The 22655-nt window shown below is 42.3% G+C and overlaps 1 protein-coding gene across 1 annotated transcript in view; it reads right to left on the bottom strand.

Moving 5' to 3' along the window:
* The window catches only part of Utp20 (UTP20 small subunit processome component), an 89658-nt gene that overhangs the window by 32916 nt on the left and 34087 nt on the right, over positions 1–22655 (bottom strand). The window contains exons 20-31 of the mRNA XM_076919926.1: positions 22531–22610; positions 22125–22365; positions 17778–17963; positions 14882–14972; positions 13981–14066; positions 13337–13462; positions 10230–10396; positions 8660–8868; positions 5167–5310; positions 4423–4502; positions 1631–1854; positions 845–989 (exon numbers count right to left, since the gene is read on the bottom strand). Of these exons, the coding sequence (XP_076776041.1) occupies positions 845–989; positions 1631–1854; positions 4423–4502; positions 5167–5310; positions 8660–8868; positions 10230–10396; positions 13337–13462; positions 13981–14066; positions 14882–14972; positions 17778–17963; positions 22125–22365; positions 22531–22610 (1779 nt within the window). The remainder of the gene's footprint in view (positions 1–844; positions 990–1630; positions 1855–4422; positions 4503–5166; positions 5311–8659; positions 8869–10229; positions 10397–13336; positions 13463–13980; positions 14067–14881; positions 14973–17777; positions 17964–22124; positions 22366–22530; positions 22611–22655) is intronic.

A 22655-nucleotide genomic window follows, 5' to 3' on the forward strand; every position in this document is an offset into this window, starting at 1 on the left:
GTATCTGGGTCCTGACGCTGGTGCTGTCATCTGCCAACTCAGCCTTTCTTATTTTGCAAGGAAATATCCTCAGGCACCACCCCAGAAGATTTCATACACGGTATTTCAATGTAATCCCCTTAACAGCAGTGATAGAGGAATTCCTCTGCCCCATTTTGCTGAGACAGAAAGAGAGGAGCAGCTGTGCTGTGGCCGGGAAGACCCGCTGGGGGGAAGGGGGGGGGGGGAGACTCTGGCCTTTCTGAGCCCAATGACCCAATGTTTCCACCACCGTATCCCCAGGGATGAACTTCAGCAAACACTGAGACTCAGAAACATGAGTAAATCATGCTGGTGTCTACAAGATCCTAATTTATCATTTTTATGTTGTTTAGAGTAATAAAAAGTTATCAGTAAGTTTAGTAACTCTCACATTAAAATTTAGGATTCAACAGTTTCTTATTACTAACTTTGCCCTTTCAGGAAGTGATATTATTAATTCTACTGTCAAAGTCTTTAAAAAACCAGGCTTGACTCTTCACGCAATTTGTTCTTCCAAGTATTTTTAGTGATCTAACAAAGCTTGAGACTTTGATTAAGCAGATATGCAAAAGAGGAACAATCAAACTTTGTTTCATTGGGGCCTGGAAGATGAAGCGTGTGCTCCACTCAGAGCTACACTCCTGCCTGGCCCTCCCAGTCCACCCCACTGTCTTTCTTCTGTCTGATGTTTAGTGCTGGAGACCTTATTAAAGACTCGTGCTTTCTAATTTGTTCAAAAGTTAACTGAAAACCTAGACAAAGGCTTAAAACTTTAAACTACGCATGCTCATCATCTCGCCTTCCAGTACAAACCCGCACTTACTTGGAAAGAATGCCGAGCTCCTTACTGACTCGAGCTCTGTTCTGTTTCTTCTTCACTTTTTCTGCACTTATGGTGGTTTTGCTGAGATACTGAAGAATTGCAGGCACATGTGGCAGAATCAATCTCCCTCCTATGGTGACAGGCTCTGAAATAGTGGTGCCTTAATTAACTCTTCCTCATTATATAACATGTTCTCGATGACAAACAAGGAAAGCATTCAATTATCAATGAGCATTTTCAACTCTAGGGACTGCTGAAATTACTTAGTGGTTAAGAGCACTGGCTGCTCTTCCAGAGGTTCTGAGTTCAATTCCCAGCAACCTTATGGTGGCTCCGGACCATCTAGGGTATCTGATGCCCTCTTCTGGCATGCAGGTGTGCATACAGACAGAGCACTTATACATTAAACATATAACCCCTCACGCCCCCCCAAAACCACATTTCAACTCTAATCACTAAATAACCTTTTCTTCTTTAACAGAGACACATCAGTAGCTAAATTACTAATGTCTGTAAGACCTGGAGGGTATGAAAATCATTCCTTATTACAATACAGGAACTGCTGGGCTACTGTAACAACAAAAATTCAGGTGGAACAGTGGACAACATTTGCCAGTGTCCTGGAGGACAGCTGAGATTTCCTGGCTGGAGAGTAATCTACATTCTTACATGTACAAAGAATTTCAGACTACACACGCCTCTGAAAAAAGAGACTAAAGTCTACTGATTCTTTTCTGAGAGCAACAGCCGTCTGCGATTGTGAGATGCTCTGTGCACTGCACGCACCTGTGTTCTCTGCCACGTCGGCATACACACAGCCAGTAACCGGCAAGCTCAGCACTGTTTCTGTGGGCTCGAAATCTGGAAGGTTGAGGAGATCATCGACTATATCCATTATAATGCTAGCTGTGGCATCCGACAGGTTCTTTGCTGACAGAACTGCAAAGACATTGGTCAGGATATCACATTCTGGGTGCCCAGGTTTCTGTTTAGCCAGAAGAGGGAAATATCTGCAAGGAGAAAGACATAGTAATAATCACCTTATTTCTCAGTATGTTATGTTTAAAACATTTCACAAGAGTTTCTACACTGATGTTAGTAAGTGTATGTGTATATGAAGAGAAATTACTTTAAAATCTAGAACTCAATGGCTAATTCTAACACTCTAGACCTGTATTATGTAGATTTGCATCTATTTACTTAATCTTCATGGCATCTCTATGACACCCCATTATTTCACATTACATATAAAGAAAGGCAGACCTGCTACAGCCACCAAGCTGTGTTAAGAAGCAGCAGGGCTGAGACGGAGTCTCATACATGCCAGGAATGCTATCTCTTACTGAGCTATATCCTCATTTCTAATATAACTGAAGGAGGTTGGGGGAGCAGTTTTGAGACAGGGTTTCTCTGTGTAGTCCTGGCTGTCCTGGGATTTGCTCTGTAGACCAGGCAGGCTTCAAACTCAGAGATCCATCTGCCTCCTGAGTGCTGGGATCAAAGGTGTGAGCCACCACAGCCTGGCAAGAGTAGCATTTTTATGAAGTAGTTTTGACAAATTATATATATTTATATATATATATATATATATATATATATATATATATATATATATATGTAATTTTTTTTAACTAATTCTTTCTCATATAGCTGTATATGTACATCTGTGGCTACCGAAACTCTAACATCAGTCAGTCTCCCCTGGAGATACTTTTCAGGTGGGTACTACATATGAAAGGGAAACAGATGAAGTGACAGCACAGGAAGAGGGTTCTGGTGAGCAAATGTAGTCTCCTGGAAGTGTTCAGAACCCTGAGCCATCTCTCCAGCCCAACATCTACTTTCTCAGGGAGGGAGAGGGTAGAGAGGGAGAAATTTCAGGACTCAATGAAATGATGCCAAGTGTGGATGTGCACCTTGAATAAGGGACCAAATAAAGAAAGGCCAAGCTGTAATGAACTATCTTCCTGGACTAAAGCCCTTGGTGGCTTGTTTGTATACATAAAACCTTTCTCAAACAAGACTATAAAACACTGCTTCTGGGTGCTCAGAAGTAAGATACAAAATCCCCTATCAAATGGGGAGATAAGGAAAGTGAGGCTTTTCCCTAGTAACAAACAGGTTCTCCTACTAGTAAAAAGGAACAGATGACAAAAACAATGTTTTGGGGTTTTAGGGAAAGTCTATTTAATAATAAGAAAATATTCACGCGGTAATGGTAAACAATGTAAAACAAAGAATGAAAAATTGGGTATACAATATGGCCCCAATTTTGTGAATACCAATGGCAAGACTTTAGATAGCACCACCAGATCAGAATCAAAGCTTTACCCAACATTGGAGTTTTCTAAGGAGACAGTGATCTAGAAAGTCTAGAACACTCCCAGGCTCTTCCTAGAGTCTCCATTTCAAGTGAGAACTGGGAAAAAGGCAGAATCGACTATCAATGAACAAATGAGTAGTTTTTAGGGAAGTACACTAAAACATGGTGAATTTGTGTGATGCTATCATCCTCGTATGATCTCCATCTACTTCTTCCTTAGCCAGGTCAGATCAATGACCACACACTAGAGCAACACAATGACTGCCATGCCTAGGCGTCAGCTTTAGACTTTATATATTATAATTTGCGTTTATATCACATCAGAAGATGTAATTTTACCTATGTCTCCAGTCTTTACTGTGAAGTATTCATATATTCCAGAGAACATATGAAAGCTCCCTTTCCCAGCTCTGGACCACATGGACCACAGTTAGGTTTCCTTAAGAGTTCACTCTATGAACACTCTAGGAAAGTTGGTGCTGCAGAAGCTGAGAGTGAAACAGTGGTCTCTAGAGACCAGGAAGACAGGGCAGAAGGAGGGCAGAGACACACCGGGCAGGCAGCAGGTACCCTGAGCTTTGGGACTCCACTGCACTGCAGGGTGACACAGGCTATATGCACTGTGGATTTCTAAAAGGCTGCAGGAAAGCATACTGAATGTTTTTACTAGAAGGAAAAAATATTTGAGTACATGTGTTCATCTTGATTTTTACACTACACAATGTATTCGTGTACTGCAACATACCTCATAAATATGTAAAATTTATATACTTATTTTTTAAAGTTTCTCACCCATCTTAGATATTTGTTTATCTCATATTCATAGACAAATGTATTTATAAGCATTTTCTTGGGATACAACATTCATCTTTTTTAAGTCCATTAGTTTTCTTAAAATTATATATTTTGGGGACTGGGGAGATAGCTCAGAAGTTAAGAGCACTGTTACTCTTTCAGAGGTCCTGAGTTCAATTCCCAGCAACCACATAGTGGCTCACAACCACCTGTAATGGGATCGGATGACCTCTCCTGGTGTGTCTGAAGACAGCTATAATATACTCACATACATAAAACAAATGAATCTTTAAAAAAAATATGCATTTCAAGATCTTTCCATGATGTTATTCAATTGCTTTATCTGTTGTGACTGCACTTCAGAGTGACTCACTTACTGTTTGGCAGATGGTCCTCAGACCAGTTTTGATTAGACTAGGCTAAAACACTGTTCCTTTTGAAAGAAAGAAAGAAGTCTTACCTTGCGTTTCTGCTCCAGATACTAATTAGTTTCAACAGAGGAGTAGGCGAATACTGACTCTCAGATCCAAGCCTGCAGATCTAGGATAGCAAATAAAGGCAATATAAACCACAGACTCAGCGAAGAAACAAGAGCAAGCAAGCGGTAAGCAGGGTAAGCAGCACAGTGGTGTGAAACAGATCAGGGCAGAGAGCACACATAAAGGACAGATGTAGAGAGACAGAGAGCACACAGATGTAGAGAAGCAGCAAAATGACAGCAACAGAAAAATGGCAGGCAGGGTGCATAGAGTGTCTACATATTGGAACCAGCTATTTGCAGTTTCAAATGGTCAGAAAAGACTGAATTTACACAGCTAGAAACTATTCTCAAAATCAAGCTCCTCCCATCGCCTTCTTAGCTAGTTAACTACACTAGTTACCATGACAACTGGTCATAAGCAGAGACATCAGTAAAGACATGCAGGACAAACAACACACACCTTGCCCCGTGCTTGCTAGCATGAGGGGCTATGGCAGTTAGGTCATGTTTCTTTAAGGCACACAGTCATATTCAGTTAACCTTCAGTATAAATGTCACTGACTCTTGACCAATAGGTCTAACTCAGTGCTCTAGCAACCTGCAGAAATGAGTCTTGATGTAAGACAGAGTAGATAATGTTCATGTCTGGGTGGACTATGCTGGTAAATTAAAAATAAAGGGAGAAGTAGAAAGGCCAGGCAGGATGTAGCCATTCTGGTTTACCTGGGGCCAAACTGTTCCATGAAACACAGCATCAATCTCTTCTGCTCTGAATTGATAGGATTCCCAATCCAAAAAGATATCGGTGACCATCTTGATTCCCAGACGTCTTAAATTTTTCAGTGGGTTAATAAACCTCAGCTGTATCTGTAAACAAAGATATTTTTCAAACACAAGCATCTTACACATACATAGCTCACACACAAACACACATACAAAACACACACACACACTCCTGGTCTCTGTAAGAAACATCACACACATACACAGCACACACACACACACACACACACACACACACACACACACACACACCCTGTAAGAAACATCACACACATACACAGCACACACACACACAGACACACACACACACACACACACCCTGGTCTCTGGAGACAGGTCTTCTTGCTTGTTCGGCAGGAAGAGACTCAGGTTGGAGGAGATGCTCAGGATTTAAGAGCACTGGCTGCTTCTGCAGAAGGCCTAGGCTCAGATCCCAGGACCCACATGGCAGCTCACAACCAACTCCAACTCCAGTTCTAGGAGATCCGAAGCCCCTTCTGGCTTCTGAGAGCATTGCATGTACATGGTACACAGGTATACAGCCAAAATATTCATATGTATAAAACAATAATAAAAATATACAGATGTGCCTAAATAGAGGCCCAGAGGTTGGAGAGTCACAGTAAATGCTAACCAGACATCACGTCTCCTTCCCCATTTGGTATGAAACCACAACAATGCAGTCTCAAAGCAGGATTATTCAGAGTCTCCATCAATGGTATTATAGCCATAGTCCATACTTACACACGGGACTGAAAATTATGTATAGTTCAATGTGAGTTTTATGAACCTATGAAGGACAGACATTATGCAAAAGGCAGAATTTCCACTGGACTATTAAAGAATGAACAGGTTTAAACCCAGAAAGGCAAGGTGAGGGCCTCAGAGTGATGCCTTCCAAACAAATAATGTCAAAAGCCCAACAAATCAAACAGGATCACACTCTGATTACCTTTCTTCCTGATCACTATACTGTGGGTGTTAGATATTTAAATGGCAGCACTTTTCTATATGACCTTATTTACCTACAGCTTTACCTAAGAATCATCCTGAAACTTAGGGCAACAAAGAAAATCCTCTTCTGTAGTTAATGTCTTTTTATTTTCCCTTTCAGTTCTTTGAGCCAGGGTTTCTTGTGTACCTTGGCTATCTTACAACTCACTCTGTAGACCAGGTTGTTCTTGAACTCAGAGATCTACTTGCCTCTACCTCCCCAGTGCTGGGATTCAAGACATGTGCCCATGTGCCACTACCAAAGAATGTCAAGTCTATTTCTAAGGCACCATGAATAAAACAAGAAATCAAGGGAAGTTACTTAGCAGGAAAAGCCAACACTAATCAACAGAGATATCTAAATATACAATAACTCATTTTAAATTCAAGTGACTATGAACAAGGATACTCTTATTTGCTCGGGAATACTTGGTGTCCCTTGGCTTGGGTTTGCAGAGGATAGAAACAATCACTAATACTTTTTAAAAACAGTACTGCTGGGTGGTGGTGGCACACGACTTTAGTCCCAGCACTAGGGAGGCAGAAGCAGGCGTATTTCTGAGTTTGAGGCCAGCCTGGTCTACAGAGTGAGTTCCAGGACAGCCAGGGCTACACAGAGAAACCCTGTCTTGAAAAACCTAAACAAACAAACAAACAATCAAACAAACAAACAAAACATGGTACTGTGATCATCTGGAGCACACAACACACCAGTGTTAGGAGACCTCAGACAGATGCCTCCCTCTGCTCCCCCAGCTTCTCCCCAGGCCGCACAGGCACATTCTATCCGTTTCTAGAGCTACACTTCCCGCTGTCTAGCTCAATCCATAATTGCTGACCAAACTAGAGAAAGAACCGGAAAACAGGCAGTTGAAGATTTTATGTATATTTATATATGAGCCACTGCTTCAATGTACAAACACCACAAAACCGTTTACAATCTTAACAACACACACTTCGTGTCAGTCAACACCCCAGAGGCTATCAGAGTCGTAAAGAGCATGTGTATAACTGAGCTCACATACTCAGACCAAACCACCACGGGCCGACTCACTGTGCCTCTTGGAGGAACTCATTGGACTCATTTAAAAGCGCAAGAAGCTCCACATCCGTGAAAAAAAACTAACACCTCGCTAACTAATGAACCATGAAATTGCACAAATGACCCTCTGAGTTACGAAATGCCAGCTTGCGAGCAAGGCCCATCACTGAGTAACTTCTAAGTTAATTAAAAGTCCAAAGGGTGCATCATTATGAAACTGACACCCTTCATGATATAACACATGTAGACACTTCTGTTTGCTCTAAAGCACAAATGGAAAGTCTCATCTTCTCCTTTAAATCTGCATATAACAGAATTTTCCATGACCCCTTTTTGGAGTCACCCTTGGTTCTCCAAACCAAGCCTCTTTCCCACAAAGCAACCAAGGCATTTTTTTCTTTTTCTTTTGGATTCAGGGTTTTACTATATACCCCTTGCTGTCCTGAAACTTAACTATATAGACCAGGCTGGCCTCCAACTCAAGAGATCCACTTGCCTCTGCTTCCAGAGTGGGGCCAACATACCAATGAGTAGGCCAGGCTAACCTTGAACTCATGATCCTCCTGGGTCTGCCTCCTTAAGTGAATGCTACTGGCATGCCCAACCACAACCGACATAAAACAGTGTCTTTATCAATCCCCTCTGCTTAAGTGATGTCAGGAATCCCCAGTAGGCAGTACATTCATACTTTCATGTAAGTCCATGTTGTCTCACCAGTCTCATTTACTGGATGCTTCCCATTCAGTCTGTTCCAGACACCTCTGCTTCTCTCTTCTTAGAACATACCCTAACTGTGCTATCTCAGGGGTCAGCTCTGGTGAATCATTTCATCATCAAGGCCAATTTAAGTCTATCCAAAAAGCAGCTTAAAATTTTGGCAACCAACTTCTACTTAAGACTGCACTTGGAAGACACTGGGTATATTATGAATCAACCGAGGTGTTTTTTTTTTTTTTTTTTTTTTTTTTTTTTTTTGACAAACTGATGTTTACAACAGACTCAAAGGCAAAATCTGAGGCTGGAGTTCTTTACTTCAAATCCCAACTGCTCCAGAAGCTTTCAGCGAATTATAATGTACAAATACTTCCCCACATTCTCCAAAGTAAGCTCAGGGCCACATTCCTATTTTATCAGAACAGGTTTGGACTACAATTCAGCATAAAACCTAGAGCATTCGTTCACCTCTTAGCCAGCCAGGGAACTAACCAGTCCTGCTCACCACGCTGCTTATTTATTCAAAACACTGCATTGGCTTCAGCATTAATTTCCTCAAGAGTCCATGTGGCTCTGCCTCAACATTAAGGGTTACAGAAGGAAAAACATTAGTGATTCAGACGCTAACCCAACTCTCAAGAAAAACTGTCAGTTAGAAGCAAGCATCTATGGTAAGCCTCTCACCTTCTCTCGCTGGTCGAGGATGTGGGAGACGGTTGCTGTCATACACAGCAGGATCTGCAGGATCTTGGGAAGGTATGCGCTGATGAGATGACTGATGTTCTTCAACACGACCTCCAGGCTGTTCAAGACGCCATGCTGCCGCCCCAGAGGAAGAACTTTAGACACATCCAAATCCTCCACTGCCTGGATGACTGCAGAACAGCAGTCCCCTAGTGAAACGGAGACGATACGCCATGTGCTGAAGTGTTAGTCTGCTGCTGACCACGGCATCCTCCCCAGCTCCCTAAACAGCGCACTTTCTCTAGTGATGTGTTATCTATAGGTGCCAGCACCCTTTTCTCAGGTATTACCTCCCAACTCTTACCAATGCTTAGTGAGCTATCTTACTCTTCACATTTCAGAAAGGGAAACTGAGAGATAAAGAAAAATAAAAAAGTAGTCTGAGAGTTGACTCTGAGTATAAATCTCACCCATTTTTATTTTATTCTTATTATTTCCTTTTTTGAGATGGGGTTTTTCTACTCTGTAGCTCTGGCTGTCCTTGTTCTCACTCTGTAGACCAGGCTGTCTGTGACCTATCAGAGATCCACCTGCCTCTGCCTCCCAAGTGTTGGAATTAATGGTATGCATCACCACATCTGGCTCACCCAATTTTAAAAAAACACTAATCCTCAACACTGAAGTTACTGAGCTATGCTGAGTTTGGAGAGTTATAAAAACTCATAGAAAACTAAGAATAAAATGTCTTTTTTTTTCTCATATACTTCCAGGTTAATAAAAACAACAGAACTCTGTAAACAGCCACTACAATACTGACTGCAGAATTTGTTAAAAAGATCTGAATTGATACTGCTTAAGCTTTCAGAGCCATCTGCAATAAGATGATGAATTACTGATGTACGACTTAACTAGACTGCCTAAGCTGTATCATCTGTATCCATCCTCCATGGGGGGAACCCACTCAACAAAATGCTGGTACTCATTAGAGTCACTCTCCTATACATTGAACTGAAACAAAGTGCATTATACTACCAAAGAAACATTTATGTTAGGCGAAAGCCAATCAATTTTGGAACTGGAACAAAGAATTTTATAGTCAGAAAGTTCTGAGTTCAAATCCTACCTCTACCAGTGTTCTCATTTGTAAAATGGGGACAATTATGTAATGAGAATTCCTGTGTTTGTTTTAAACGTCAACTGATGCTTGCACGTTATGTTAAAGTAAGGGCTTAAAACATCTAGTCATGGCAAGTGCTCTATGACAAACGTCCCACGCTATGACAACAGAAAGCCAGAGCTTAGCCTGTACCATTGCGTGCATTTCTCCACTGCTTTCCAACTGAGCTGAGGACCTGGGACTCAGGAGGTAAAGACAAGCCACTGCTCCACAGGCAAATGAGTCTGTGAAGGAATGTATGACTAAATGGCCAATGGATTACAGAGAGACTAAGCACAGGTCACATCACGGGGCCAGGGGAAGCAGCAGCCCCACTACAAAGACTTACATCCAGGAACGGCACAAGTTCACCACAAAGGTATGTGTTTGGCAAGGGAGGCAGTGGGGACCTACCATTCTTGAAGTGCTTCACAGGCTCAGACAGCAGGTCTAAGAATAACTGGATCTCCTCAGGTTGGGTCCCGGCGAGGAACCTCAAAACAATGGCCATGCGGGTTCCCGAAGCAGATTTGCCCTGGGTTTTACTCCCTGTCTTATTCTTCATCCGCCCATACAAAATTCTGAAAAGTCAAAAGAGCATTGTCCTCACACGTCAGACGTATCACTAGCGCTCGTCTCATGTTAAACATATCACCACAGGTCTGTAATGAGCACCCCCAAAGATTTCAACAGATACAAAGTCAAGAGACAAGGAAAACAGGAATTTAGAAAAACAAAGAAAGAAGTAAAGAGAGAAAAAGCAATAAACGGGCAAGTCAAGAGTAAGTTAAATCAAGGAAAAAGGAAACCAGTAAGAAAGACATTAAAAGGAATTGAAAAAAGAGTCTGTAAGAAAAAAGGAAACTAGAGAGATTTAAGTTAAAATCTAGGAAAAAAAAAATAAAGCAAAAACAAAACCAAATAAATCATCAGAAGGTATTTAAAAAGAAGACAAAAGCGGCAGAGGCATCCCAGCCAGCTAGAGCTGGAAAATAAGACCCTGTCTCAAATCAAACAATAAACACAACAAAGTCACACAGAGCTCTTCTAGTTTTACATGCACCTTTTTAAGCTTTTAAGGAAAGATACAATTTCTATACTACAGTTTCGTAGTATAGAGAAAGAAAAAGTATTTTTAATGGAAGTTCATAAAAGTAATGAATAAGTTAATGAGTGAGAATAAAAAGCAGCACTAATTTTGCTTATAAACACAAAACGTCATTTCCCATTCCCCTCCCTCCCAATAAAAGCATACACTAGACTAACCAATAAACACAAGGCAGAACATTTCCTCTTTACCTTTTTCCTTGTACCACCTACACTGGCCTTGAACCTGCCTTCTAGGATTGCATGCGTGCAGTGTCCCACTAGGCTCGAAATACAGTTCTCTTTTATCTTTCAAAGACGATTGCTATCTTATTTCATGTGTATGTTTTGCTTGCATGTGTGTGTGCCTGGTGGCCACAGAGGTCAAAAGTTACAGACAGCTGTGACAGACTAACAGCTTTGACAGCTGGTGATCAGACAGTCCTCTGCAAGGGCACCAGTTCTCTTCCACCATCTCTCAGCCTGCCAATCACATCTTTAAACATAGTTCCACCTGATCTCTCACATCACCCAAGCATATACCAGGAAATACACCAAGACCCATCAGGGCATCAACAGGAATAAAACAGAGGAAAGGCTCACAGTAAAAAAACAAAACAAAACAACCCCCAAAACAACCAAAAAACAAAAACAAAAAAACCAATGGACCATTTTAATACATGTTTACTAACAATATTTAACATCCATTTCTCATAAATCTTTAGATATCTAATAAAAGCTACTTTGTGGTCAAAATTCTGTTCCTGCGTGGACAAGCAGTTTTGACCTTGGTTAGCCAACTCCCCAATAAACCTCTGCTGATTGCATCCAAAAAAAAAAAAAAAAAAGCTACTTTGTTTGAGACAGGGTCTCCCTAAGTAGCTCTACCTGATCAAGAACTTGCTATGTAAACCAGGCTGGTTTTACACAAATATCAGCATGCCTCTGCTTTCCTGGTTGCTGGGATAAAAGGTATGCAACCCAGCTAACTGCTACATTTTAGTATAAGAAAATTTACTGACAACACTCAAAACTTGAATATATAGTTTAAAATGATCTAATACTAAAACACCTTTAAACTATTAGAGACCTAAAGAATTTTTGTCTGAGTTTACCTTTGGTAGTCACTAATTTCAGAAATTAAAACTGAGCAATTTATGAATTCATTGAAACAAAACATGTTTATCACATGTCAATATAATTAACATTTTAATAAAAAAAATTATATCCCCCAGTATCTCACCACTAGTGAGACTAGAGGTACTGCTCTATTTTCTGACTGGCTTTACAGAAGATGACCAGATGATCTTGTCACTTCAGCATCTAATCCACTAGGATGGAAGAAAACTCATCTGTGTTAGAACAGGTATAAAGGAAACCCACAAATAATTGTGGCTATTTCATTTTGATACTGTACAAAATCTCAGCAATTGCCTACAATGTGAAATACGAAACTCTATCAACAAACTCTATAAACGTTGTCTCACTAAAATCTCTTCCTCTTGGGCTTCGTGCACACTGATCCTGTGACATGCATCAGTTACCTGGAAAACAATGGCTGAACCAGTCATGTAGAAACGTCAAAGGCTGACACTTCTCACCATAAGCCAAAAGAAGAGGCGTATTAATCAACTTTTAAAAAGTACTGTTATCCACCTCATTTGTTTTCAAGTAACTGGGGAGCTATAAGCTCACAGGAACAGAGAGAAGTTTTCCAAAATCCTAATTTTCACTTGGCAGTTAAAGTTTAGTAACTTGAAACCAATTCTGTCATTTGTTTTCCTAGAGTTGTCAAGCTCACCGCACTGTTTAAGGAAACTCCTGTGAAATCCAAGTTTAACCAGAATGATGCTTCATTATCTAGGTTTTCAAATAAAAATGGTGTTGCATGGAAAAAAAGGAAACAGCTAATTCAGCTTACAACTCCTACACATAGATGTCACTCTGAGATAGCCAGTGTGCAGCAGGAACACCTCACACAGCCTCCTACGTCAGCACAGACAGTAAACGGGTCCATACTCAGAGCCAACATTCAAAGGGCACAACAGAAACTAAGGCTCTTTCGTCTGTACTTTGTTCTCCAATTATGTGTCCATGAAGACTCAGAGTGCAGTTGGAGCCAATGTCCAAAAGATCCAGGTAAAGAAGAGAAAAGGCAGGACTGGAGATGTGGCTCCGCAGGGGGAGTGCTTGCCCAGCACACACAAAGCCCTGGGTTTGCGCCCCGGGTCCAAGCATGGTGATGCATGCCTGCAATCCCAACAAGAGTTTAAGGTCATCAGCTACAGAGTCTGAGGCCAGCCAGGCTAGAGAGACCCCCACTTAAACAAACAAAAAGCAAAAACAATGAAATACTCCCATTACAACTGCTGCAAAGAATCACATGACTGCATTAGAACTGTGTTTTGATTCACACTTTTATGCAGTGTAAATACCTCATCAGAACGGGAAACAAATCTGCCCGGTGGGCCGCTTTCACCACAGTGGTATCTTCTGAGATGTTGAAATGCACAATCTCTTCCTTAAAGCTTCTGTCGTCCAGCAGCCTTTGTAAGTTCTCCCTTTCAAAAGACACAGCACAACCTGTCACTCAGTCCAGGGCACTCTCCAGCGGCGGCAGAAAGAGCAGTGTGTACAAGCACAGCTAAAATATACAGCGAGTAGCTCATACTGAGGCTCACACAGGGAAGGACAAGCCTCACAAAATGTCTTTCAGTTGTGAGAGGTAAATGGCTTAGTCGGGATTAGAGTTGGTCCATAGCCTGACGTTTAGGAGAACATGACACAGAAGCTTTACTCCTTAGACAGTACCATTCCCTAGGTAGTCGCAAAGGTTTTGTGGAATTATGTTAACAAGGACAGAGAAATGTTACCACTCTCTAAGACATACTTTTAAATTAATAATTTCATTTCTATTTTCTTATCTAGAGAGAGTAGTTCCACAAATACACTTCTGGCTTTCATTTCTTGCCTGGAAATAGTTATGATTACTTCAGAGAGGGGGTCTTAGGCCTGTAAGACATTATTTCAGAAGTGGCTCCAGGTAAAAGGTAATGTTTCTCTATCGTATGTTGCTCACCTGTAAGGGAGGATATGAGGATGCCTGTAGGTCATTATGCAGTCCAAAGTTATCTTTTGCACGGCTTGATCTTGATGTAGCAATAACTAGAAATAACATTTTACAGAATAAGTTAATAAAGTAATACATACACAAACCATGAAATAAAAATTTAACTAACCAAATAGTAAGACTCTATCTTAAAAAAGAAGAAGAAGAAGAAAAAGAAAACGAAACTCTGACCTAAATTCTCTGTGTGAGCCTGGATTTTAACCAACTGTGCTGGTCCTGTGACAAGGATATCCTATACTATATGGAGTTAATAATACTATACAGTTAACTGTCAGCAAATGACAACAGGGGACTCGGCTGCAGTTGCTCTGGTTAGTAAGTTTAAAACACTCTTCCTATGGCCAGAGACTTCTACGGTCAGTCCGCTGAGCAGATTAAGTTCCCCAAAAGACCGTCCACATACGAGAAAGTTCACTTCCTCAGGGCCCTGCATCCTCCTGCCATCTTTTCTGGAGTTGGGGATGTACATTAAAATTACAGGTAACAACCATTTCACATACTGGCTCTCGTTCCATTGAACAGATTTAGAAATGTGAGTCCCCTCCATGGCTGAACTAACATGAAGGGAACACAGCCAGTCAACCTTTCCTATGACATAACTGTGACTTGCGTCTAATCAGATGTTCAGCATCAGCTACTCCATACTGAAGTTGACTTCAGAGTCAACTAAAGTAGTGCAAGCTAAAATTATACATTAAGATGATTTTTAATGTGTGATCCTACTAACAAAAACAGTACTTAAAATCTAGAGATGGGCCCTATCCACAGCTGTGGAAAACCCAAGTTGCTGTGGCAAAGAAAATGTGAGAAAAGTTGAGGGGTCAAAGCACACAGAATTGATTAGACTTACCTGAAGATACAGTTCATACAATTTGGATTCTAGATATAAGGCCCGTGGGTTTGAAAACTTAGAGAAGACTTGCAAATGAGCAATTAGCTGCCTAAACAGAAACAGAGGTTATTGTAGCAGTAAAAAATAGAGACTATCTTAAAATAACATTGCCCACCACTTTATTTTCTGACAAGTATTCCAAAGAGTCTACCCAAAAGTCTGCTGTTCATCACCGAAGCAAAATTTTAGTGATTTAAGAGATTATTTTTGGGAAACTTCAAATCTCAGGTGGCCTCTCTCCACAATCCAGGTTTTTCACCATAGTAATCATTCAGGATGTGCATAGAAAGGCTTAGCTGAACCAAAACTGGAAAGAAGATGTAGAAAACAGTTTGCTCTCAGAAGGTGAGCACGGATGATTTGGGGACTTATTCCTTGGTGAGGTTCCACGTGTCAGGCAAGGAAGTGGCAGAATTCATCTGCCTCTTGCTCACAGAACATAAACACTGATGGCATACAACCAAGTTTAGGTGACGATGGCACTTGCTTGCACAACTGACAAAACACAGCAAAGCTCTGGGATTGAGAGGTAAGAGGAAGCTAGGACTGTCCAGAGCGAACACATCGTCTACTGGAGCAGATGGAGAACCGTGTGCCTGCCTCATTTGCCTACCTGATTCCCTAGTACATGGACTCTGGGAGGCAAGGTTAGAAAGTTGGTCTATGCACACTGAGATAGCACCGAGGGTCTCGTTATCAATTCGTCCACTCACCTTCCTTCCCTCTTCCCCCTCCAGGGTCTCATGAACTCACTAAGTAGGTCTGGCTTGCCTGAAACCTGCTATGCAGATCAAGCTATAAACTCAGAGATTTGCTTGCATCTACCTTTAAGTGCTGAGATTAAAGGTAGGTGTGTGTGTGTGTGTGTGTGTGTGTGTGTGTGTGTCACATAGCCAGCACAATTTATTCATATTTTCAATGATGGTATCTGGCAGCAGTATTTTAGGTTTGGGTATAGGAAGTAGATGAATCATTACAGAATTTCTCTTTTTCTTCTTTCTTTCTGCCCCTGGACTATATAGATGAGGTTCACTGTCAACAACTCCTACCTCCCCCTCCAAACTGAAATTCTATGTGTGTACTACCATGTTGTGCTCACAGAATGCTGTCTGAGCCCAGAGCCACATACATGCTAGGCAAGTGCTCTTGCCAACCGAGCTACATGCCAAGTACCTCTTCATTTTTAGAGTTTTTAGACAAGTTTCTTTAGAACATTTCAACGGACCAGGAGGAAGGCAGTTAATAACACGAACACCACTTGCACCCCTAAGGACTATAAAAGCCCCTTATGATTTTCCCTTCTTTTCGTTGGTTTTTTTTTTTTTTTTTTTTTTTTTTTTTTTGAGACAGGGTTTCTCTGTGTAAAAAAAAAAAGAACTGTAAAGAGCTAAAATCCAAAGCGAGCAGAGATTCCATGATACAAGTTACAAGTGATGATCAGTTACGAGAGTTTGAGATCACCTAAGGTAACTTCAGTGAGAAACTAGAAGTATACCTTCAAGTATGAACAGATTCTCTCAGTGGGTAGCAATGAGGCCGGGGCATTTGGAAAGAGTGTGTGTGCAGGCCCAGGGGTGAGAAAGGCCACACTGTGAATGGATAAATGGCTTATTCATTTATTCAGGAAACACATAGCTCTAAGTAATCTTTTGTTTGGAATTATGCTGACAGAAACAGAGGAGAGAAGAGCAAGGAACTGAAGTTACATGCAGCTTGGCCGTGACCCTTCCTGGGTCTTCCCACTGGCTGATGGGTCTCTTCCCTCTCTAACACTGGCTGATGGGAGTCTTTCATCTGTCAGCAGCAAAGGTATCCTTCCTGTGAAAGGTTTTCCCCCAGTCTCTGCCTCAGTCTTTGTGGTAGAAGGAAATAACTCTTTCCAGTGCTTCCAGAAACCCCATAAACATAATATGACCAGCCATTAGACACACTGTTACATTGTAGATGTTTGCTGTTCATCTTTGCAGCCCTGCACTTAGCAAAGAGCACTGGCGAGCTACCAAATGGATAAATCTATAACTGGCTAGTGCTGAAACACACAAGTGAGATCTAAAAGTTTGAGAGCAGCGTCAGCCTGGAGGATCAGACCCTCAATCTAAATAATCTTCAGGTAAGCTTTAGGTAAGCTCAAAGAGCCTCTGAAAGCAGGCCTTTTTCTTTTTTCTTTTTTTTTTTCCTTCCCCCTTTTTACAGTTTGAAACAATTTAGGTAAATGAATAACCAAGGGAACTGAAGATACTGAAGCCCAGGTGAGCAGCAGGGGCTAAGTCAGAGGCAAAGGGAGGTGCTGACAAGAGGCTCTGCCACCTGCTCCCCTCTACACAAACACAGCGCCATAGCCTGCAATTCTCATCTTTAAAGGAACCATGACAAAAAAGAGCCACAGCAACAGTTCCTCATGCTCTAAGATTCTGTGGTGAAACAAGAAGCTAGTCACTAATTGTTCCAAAACAAAGCAGCAATCCTCACGGTGCCCAAAAGACTAAAGAAAGGGACAGAGAGATCCAGGAGAGCAACATGAGATTTACTGGGCCACACTGATTGAAGTGTGGTCCTGGGGAGCACCAATGCCAGCAGACCCTCATAAATGTCACTTGTATAATTCTGGGCCTGTCTGCCTTTATCTTTGATGCCACAGAACACTACAGCCAGTTTTCCATGCCTGGCACCACTGTGTTTCAGAGTAAGAATCTCCAAAGACTGACAAAACTGTCAGGAGAATCTCAGGACAGCATGTCAATAATTATTTGAGGAGCCCATCTTTCTTGAAGCCATTTCTTAGGCAGACAAGAAGAGACTGCACTGCTCTCCCTACAAGCACAGCTCCATGGTCAGCCAGTGGTGGGGAACTCACTTTGCTGCAGCCCTTCTTGTCTTTTTCTTCTGGGGTGCTTCGTCTATGGGCACGGCCTCTTCCTCCAGTTCCTCATCCTCTCCAGCAGCAGGTTCTTCCTGTGCCTCCTCAGCCACTGCTCCTCGGCGTTTTCTGCGTAGATCCTGAGTAGGAGCAACTTGCAGATCTGCTGGGTAATACTCATTGCTGTAAGAGGACGCATGTGAGAACACAGTGAGGAGTGCTCATCAGAAAGGCATCCACAGTAAATGGGAACGAACACACACACACACAGATACACACATAGACCACAGACATACACAAGACCACAGACACACAAACACAGAGATACACATACACACACACACACACACAGAGAGAGAGAGAGAGAGAGAGAGAGAGAGAGAGAGAGAGAGAGAGAGACAGACAGACAGACAGACAGACACAGCTTTTTAGCCAAGATGCTTCTATACTAGTATTCTTAAATTATTTTATTCTATGCGATGGGTGCTTTGCCTGCATGTATGTCTGTGCACCAGACATGTGTCTGGTACCAGGGCATTGGATCCCCTGGGCTGAAGTTATAGATGGCTGTCAACCACCACATAGGTGCTGGGAACTGTACGCTGGTCTTTTATAAGAGCAGCTAGGGCTTATAACCACTGAGCCATCGGTCCAGCCCTACACTAGCATTCTCTTTCCTTCAGTCTCTCTCACTATCTGTAGAAGATAGTTTGGGCTATTACTTCATTGTTGAAAAGATTTGAAATGTCTAGTCTGCGCTGAAGTGAAATTGGCCTTCTTTCTCTGAAGAAAGGGTAATCTTTTCAGGAAGTGATACGGAGGATACCCATGTGCAAAAGAATGCAACTAGGCTTTTGTTTTTCATCACTTACAGGACTCAATGGAAAAGTGGACTAAAGATAAAATGCCTAAACTATAAGACTAAGGAAAAAGAGAGAAAAGGCAATGCTTCATTTCAGTCATATGGGCAACGTTTTGTTTTTAAAAACAAGTACCCAAAAGCACATAAAACAAAAGGTGCCACCTATTCTTAACATTAGCACTAGGTTCTGTTATAGCAAGTAAGTCTTCCTGTAATATGGGTGACCCACTCCTACTACAGGCTCCTGTTTCTGTTCCTACACTCTATAGCATCTTTACAGAAAGGTCCTTATCCTTAAATGAAAGGGTGATAATATTTATTGAAAGTTAATATAGTGGGACATTTATAGTCTATGAACAGCAAAATCAACTTTCCTGGGCACAGCCCTAGCTACCTTGCTGAACAGCGGCCATGTCCTTTAAGACCTACACAATGCAAAAGAAAAGCCAGATCCCTCTTTTCTCATGAGGGGGTGGTTTTGTGTCAACAAGACAGAAGCTGGTACCAGGAGTCTGGGGTATTGCTGTGACAGACCTAACTGCATTTTGGGGAGGACTTTGGAACTTTGGGCTAGAAAAGCCATAGAGTGTTTAGAGTTCAGTAGGAACTTCTTGACAAGCTTGACAGATAATGTTCAGGGTAGTGCAGAAAGATGGAGGCCTGACTTCTGAAGTTTCAGAGGAAATTTAACGACTCTCTCAGGACTGTTGCTATTTTGAATTGAGACTCTGTGGTTCTGGTCAGCTGGAACTGAAGAATCAGCCGCCATTATCAAGAGACCAGCCACCACTGAAGTGGAACCTTTGCGTTACTAGGACAATTGATGCTGGTTAGCTGGAGCTGAGAAATTAGAGGTGATTAAGGAGACCAGCGTCACTGAGGTGAAATCTTCCAGGAAGTGTTTCCTGAGAGCGCAGAGAAGTTGTGCTCCAGAAGTGGCCAATGTCATACCTTGTGCTGGCAGCCAGACACGATAATGTGTACGAGTCACCCAGGTGGTACTGGTTTTGAAGGCATGAAGAGGTCATGAAGAGTAGCTGAGAACTGGCACCATGAAGAGACCCTACTGGTGAAAGTGCAAGCCCATGTAGCAGAAGCCCCAGTGTTTCAGAAATGGCAGTACCATTTCAGAAACTGACACCAGCAGCAGCAGCAGTGGAGATAGCTGCGAGCCTAGAAGACAAGCTGTGTGTGCTATAGAGAGCAGAGTGACCCAAGCCCTTTGCAGGATCCCAGAAAATCAGGAGTGGATCTCAGACACTGGACTGTTGGAGTTTGACTTTGCTTTGATTTGACTGTGACTGTGCCTTGATTTTTCCCTTTTGAAGTAAGAAAGTATCTGGCTTCTTTTCTTTTCTTTTTTTTTTTTTTTACTGGAGCCTGCAACTTTAAGCAGTATCCTCCAGGGCCTCTGCATCAGCTCCTGCCTCCAGGATCCTGACCTGCTTGAGCTCCTGTCCTGACTTCCTATAATAAAGAAAAGCAATGTAGAAGTGTAAGCTTCCTGACTTGCTTTTTGGTCATGGTGTTTCACTGCAGCAACTGAAACCCTAAGACAGGACCTTACATTTTCCACCACTGACTTGTTGCATGTCTCATCTGCACTAACCTTTCCTGCTCCCCTCTCTCTTTTTAAGATAGGCTCTCATTGTGCAACCTTGCTTGACCCAACCTGCTATGTAGACCAGGCTGGCCTCCGACTCAGAAATCACTTATTTCTGGCTCCAAGTGCTGTGATTAAAGATGAGCATCAAGACACCTGCCTTCTCTGGCCTTCCTGAGCGTTTGTGAACAACAGTGTCAGCGTATGCACTGTCTCAATCGTGAATCAGGAACGCATCAACAGCCGTGCCCTCTCTGTCCACGTCCCCGCTCAGCCGGCGGTCTCCATCTTACAAGACTCACAGGGTCCACTTTTCTTCTCCACTGACTCTAGAGCTCATTTGATCAGACTTCCCCAGAGTAAGCAAACCAGCTCATTAAGGTTAAGTGTATCTCTCTGGGTACAGCCTCCTCTGAGACCAAAGCTCAACTCTTCTTCCACATATGACTACTGACGGCTCAGAAATACCTCATTTTCTGATCCAGCTGACTATCCCTCCCAAAGACATTCATCCTTAAACTAAGAGGTGATGTTACCTTTAGAGGGAAAATGGGAAGTTGACATGCTAGGAAGTTCATATCCACGTCTTGTTCCTGTTTCCCTCTCCTGACCCTTTGCTGGTCCACACTAGACCTTGTAAGTTTTTCCTAGCTAATCTCTCACTCTCGGAGACTCCATTCTGTCAGATGACTTTAAATGCCATCATCTACTGAAAATTCTCAATTTGTTACCTCCACACCAACCCTTTCTTTGAACTTAAACATTCTAAACCTAATGCCTACTTGTCCTGTCTTCTTGGGTATCTACCTGGTATCCTGAACTTAACACAAATTCAAATGAATTCTTGATTTTCCCCACAAAGCAGCAGCTTTTGCATTCCTTTCCTAGCTGCTCAGGCTACATCCTTGAGAGAGATTGTTTTCCCCACTCCTTTCTGATCCCCACAACCAACCCAGCCTCCAATCACAGGAAGCTTATCTGGTTAGAATCCTCTCTCAAAGCTTTTTTTTCTCTCTCAAACTGGAATTCTTTTTAAAGATCCATCCTTAACTCCACAGCCTTGGTTTGCTAACTTTGCTAAAGTTAGGCTAACAGCCTAACTTTGCTCACACCTATAATCTCCCACACTGACCTCTTCCATCACTGCTGCCGTTCTCTAATCTACTTTCGAAGCAACATCTACAAGTCCTTCATACTTCTGCTTAAGCTGCCGTCTTCTCTGACAGTGAAGGTCACACACCTCAATCTCACAAGGCCAGTGTCAACTTCCTGCTCTGCTCTCTACTGAGTCTCTCCTTGGATCATGCTACACTGGTCACCCAAATCTCTCTTCTGCTCCCTGGACAAGCTGGACATGCTGTGGCTTCTGTCCTGCTCAGTCTAACCCCACACCTCCTTCCCATGTGACAACGCACACCAGAACATATGCTTATTATTTAGTTCTATTCTACACAACACATCCTTTCAAAGCACTCAAGACTCTCAGACTCACACACTTGAAACAAGGCTTCCGAAAGCTCTTATTATCCTTCAAGAGTACATTCCTCAGCACTGAGACCCCAAACAGCAGCAGACAAGGTTATGTCACGCCTAGGCTAGTACGGAAACAATCAACAGGGAAAGAAACAATAGGCCTCTGTAAACGGATCAAACTCAACATGGCCCTTCCCTTGTGGTAACCTGACCTATTTTTATTAGCATTGTTTGTATGTTGATTCATATCTAACTAAATGGTGAACAGAACTAGCTTAGTGTTTATCTGAGGAAGTGCAGACATAATAATGGTTTGAAATATGACAAAAATGCCAAATGCCCAGCCATCGGGGAGGCTGATACGGCCCCTCCACACTGTGCCAGGTGCAGAGTCCTAGCTACTTACTTAATGAATCTCAGGAAAAGTGGGGAGAGTTCCCTAGACCTTGGCTCCACTCTCTCTGGGAATTTGGCCAAAGCTTGCCAAAGCAAGAATCGGAAGTTGGTATGGTCCAGTCGCTCCCAACAGTCGGTTCTCAGTGCTAACTGCTGCTGGTAAAGGGTGCCAACGTCTCCCTCCTGGGTTTGGTCCCAACTTTCATCCCCCGTGGACTCTTCGTCTCTCACATCCTTCTGCAGCTCTTTCTCTGTAAGAGAGAAACGTCACCCTCAAGCCTGTAGACCATACTTCCCCTTAAGACAGGATGTGTGCCTTCTAGTAACACAAAGAAAATATCACCATCTCAGAACTTTATCAAACTAAACAATTAAATCAACACGGGTGTCCCAGCCTTCCAGACTCCTGCTTATACCGGCATGAGAAGCTGCCTTTTCCAGATGTTCATAGCAGACATTCCAGAATTGCTTGTTTTCCATTCCATGGGCATGAGAACTAAGAGAAAAAGATCATAAAATACATGATACAGCATGGTCTTTA

The sequence above is a fragment of the Arvicanthis niloticus genome, chromosome 22 (genome assembly GCF_011762505.2).
Source record: "Arvicanthis niloticus isolate mArvNil1 chromosome 22, mArvNil1.pat.X, whole genome shotgun sequence".
Taxonomy (NCBI): Eukaryota; Metazoa; Chordata; class Mammalia; order Rodentia; family Muridae; genus Arvicanthis; species Arvicanthis niloticus.